At 50.9% G+C, this 3,439-nt stretch overlaps 1 protein-coding gene across 2 annotated transcripts in view; it reads right to left on the bottom strand.

Moving 5' to 3' along the window:
• Positions 1-3,215, bottom strand: part of Sds (serine dehydratase) — a 9,725-nt gene extending 6,510 nt beyond the window's left edge. The window contains exons 1-2 of one of the 2 annotated variants that reach the window (XM_005371862.2): positions 3,149-3,215; positions 249-403 (exon numbers count right to left, since the gene is read on the bottom strand). In XM_005371862.2, the coding sequence (XP_005371919.1) occupies positions 249-401 (153 nt within the window). In that variant the 5' untranslated portion in view covers positions 402-403; positions 3,149-3,215. Of the gene's footprint in view, positions 1-248; positions 404-2,087; positions 2,151-3,148 lie in introns of those variants that run through there. The other variant, XM_013355459.2, reaches the window with a different exon arrangement.
• Positions 3,216-3,439: the final 224 nt, after the last annotated feature.

The following is a 3,439-nucleotide window of genomic DNA, read 5'->3' as shown; positions in this document are numbered from 1 at the left end:
CCAGGCTGGTCTCGAACTCACAGAGATCCGCCTGCCTCTGCCTCCCGAGTGCTGGGATTAAAGGCATGCGCCACCACCGCCCGGCGAGACAGGGTCTTTTTATGCAGCCTAGGATGCTACTCACTTTCCACCCTTTTGCCTCAATTCCCTGGGTGCTAAAATCTTGGGTGTATGTCTGCACACCGGGCTCTAGAACTGTCAGGTAGGAGGAAGTGCCCTTTCTGCCAGGATACCACCCTGCTCTGTACCGTCTTGCAGAGGTGTCCAATGCCTCGGATCTTGAAGGAGCCTGAGGGCTGGGAACTGTCCATCTTTAGGTACACACTGGTGCCAGCCACTTTGGACAGGGCCATGCTGTCACGCAGTGGGGTCTTCACGTGGAGGGGCTCCTGGATTGCCATGGCTGGGAGGCAGGAAGGAGATACAAAAGATCAAGACAGCTGCTCTCCTGAGCTCTCCGATCCCTCCTTCATACCCACAATGAGAAGGGAAGGGCACAGAATAAAATCTCAGCTGGGCCCCCTCTCCTCCCAGAGTTGAAAGGTCCTGAGTTCAGAAACTTCCTTAGACTGTAAGGGAAGGGTCTTGCATAAACATCCTTAGGCTTCAAACTTAGGCAAGTTCAGGGGAAGGGTCTTGCACAAACATCCTTAGGCTGCAGTCATGGGCAAGTTTAGGGGAAAGATCTTGCACAAGGTGGTTTAGAATGAGTCACAAGATGGGGGTGTGGATACAGCAAGGCTGTTTCTGCAAAGTCACCAGGAACCAGCCTCAGTCCATTTGTTTCCATGAGCTCAGAGCATGTCAACAAACATGAAAGAAATGGGCCAAGTGGGGTCCCTGTGGAGAGTGGCCCTCGGGTCCACAGCACCCGTCCATGCTCAGCATTTTTGCCCTATTGTATATTACTTGTTTAAACACACTCTGTGTGTATGAGTGAGTGTGTGTGTACTTGCATGCATACACATATGTGTGCAGAGGTCAATATCCAGTATCTTCCTCAGTTGCCCTCCAGCATATTTTTTGAGGCAGGGTCTCTCACTGAGCCTGGAGCTCACTGATTCAGTTAGACTGGCTGGCCAGTAAGCCCCAGAGATCCTTCTGTCTCTTGTTCTCTAGTGCTGGGATTGTAGGTATTTTTTTGCTGCGCTTGGCATTTTTGATGTGAGTTCTGGGGATATGGACACAAGACCTAATAGGAAGGGCTTTCCCAGGAAACCCTTTTATGGACTGAGCCACCTCCAAGTTCCACATATGCTAAAAACAAACAAACAAACAAACAAACAAACAAACAAACAGTATGTTCTTACTAGGCTAGCTTTGAACTTTTGACTCTCATCCTAGGCAGATGGTAACTCTTGGGAGCATCTACATATATAAGTGCTCAGTCTCCCTTTGCTGGGATCACAGGTGTACCCCGCCATGCCTGGTGTTGGACACACATTTGTTTTTTCAGATGAGCCTTTGTGGCACTTGGGAGGTAGAGGCAAGAACATCAGTCATTCAAGGTCATCCTTGGCTACACAGACCCTGTCTCAAAACAAAAACAAAGACTTGAGACTCCAGCATCAAGCTGTGAAAGGTTCTCAATGCCTCTCATATTTTTCCTTCCTTCCCTCCTTCCTTCTTCCTTTCTTTCTTTCTCCCCTCTCCCTCCCTCCCTTTCTCTCTCTTTCTTTCTTTTTTGAGATAGGGTTTCTTTCTGTGTAGCCCTGACCATCCTGGAACTTGCTCTGTAGACCAGGCTGCCCTTGAACTCAGATATTCATCTGTCTCTACCTCCTGAGTACTGGGATTAAAGGTGTGAACCACCACCACCTGGTAGCTCTTAGTTTTTTTTTTTTTTTTTTTTTTTTTTTTTTTTTTTCGAGACAGGGTTTCTCTGTAGCTTTTGGTTCCTGTCCTGGCACTAGCTCTTTCTAGATCAGGCTGGCCTCGAACTCACAGAGATCCGCCTGCCTCTGCCTCCCGAGTGCTGGGATTAAAGGTGTGCGCCACCACCGCCCGGCTAGCTCTTAGTTTTTTATAAACAGATTGTTTTTTTCCTGGCGTGGGGACCAGAGAGACAACACAGACCCCTGGCTCACCTTCATCACACAGTTCCCATACAGAGAGGAATCCTCTCAAGGTTACATGACAAGTTCAGGTTGGCTAATGGCACCATGAGGTCCCTTTGGTAGTCACGACAGTGAGGAAGCATTTGGGTTAACACTGGCTCAGCCACTGTCACCTTGCAACCCTATGAGAGGCCCTAAGAGAGATCCAGAGACAAGTAGGATCAAGCCTAGTCAGATGGTGACTCTTGGGAGCACCTACATATATAAGCACTCACGTGTGCATGCGTGTGTACATTTGTGTATGTGTGTGTGCTCCTGTGTGGGTATGAGACTCAAACTTATTGTGATCCTCTTGCCTCAGTCTCAAGAGAGATAGACTCAAAGTCATTGTGATTCTCCTGCTGCCAAGCGCTCAGATTACAGACAAGCCCACTAGGCGCCTCTTTCTGGTAGACTTATTGAATGATAGTCAGGGAAGAAGGGCATGCCAAACAAGGATACCTCCAAATTTCTTTGCTTTTTCCTTCTTCAGCTCCTAGCTAGGCCCCATCCTAATACACCAGGTCTCCTCTGGACCTAAAAGGCTCACCTGATGCAGTCTTTGGTTAGTGGGTGGGTCCCACCATGCAGACCCCTTCCAGGTGGCTTTGGGGTGGGCTACCTGGTCCCTGCCCCAGGCTACAACATTGGGGACCTTTGGAGAAATGGACAGGGTACGCCATCTCCGTACTGATTCCCACCCAGAGGCCAGTCCCACCCGGCTCCATAGATGGTAAGAGTCAGGAGAGGAAAAGGTGTAAGGTAGATGGGGGGGGGGTCTTGGCAAATGGTGTGGAGCTCGAGCTCCAGGGCAGAAGTCCCTCCCTTGTCATTTAGCTCATGCGAGCACTCAGTAAACACAGCCTGTCACATCTCACCCTTCTGACATCCTGAGCTGGAGGGTCCTACCATCGTCCCGTTTTACGGATCAGAACACGGAGAACTGAACTGAATGTGCCCCAGCCCCTCACCCCTTCCCTGGGTACCTCTCTCTGGCTGTCCCTGGCTGTCCCTGGCTGTCAGTCCTGGGGTACGGGTGAGGGGCCACGTACCTGGCACAGGAGCTGGACAGAGCAGCGAGAGATGTAGATTGTGTCTGTGTCCTGGGAGAGTAGAAGGTTGGCAGGACTCTCAGCTCCAGGCTTTTATTCTCCGGAGGAATAAGGGCCCCGGCAGGCCACGCCCCCAAAGCCACGCCCCTTGGTCCAGGACGGGGCGGTGGCAGGGGAGGGCACTCAGGCCTGGTCTCCATCCTGCCCTCCAACTCTGTCCACCTCCTCTTTCCTCCTGGTTTCTTCACTTTCAAGTGAAGACACTGATCTCCCAAGAACCTGTAGGACCTG

The sequence above is a fragment of the Microtus ochrogaster genome, unplaced genomic scaffold (genome assembly GCF_000317375.1).
Source record: "Microtus ochrogaster isolate Prairie Vole_2 unplaced genomic scaffold, MicOch1.0 UNK132, whole genome shotgun sequence".
NCBI lineage: Eukaryota > Metazoa > Chordata > Mammalia > Rodentia > Cricetidae > Microtus > Microtus ochrogaster.
Note: the sequence above shows the minus strand (reverse complement) of the source record. Positions and strands in the feature narration are given on the sequence as shown.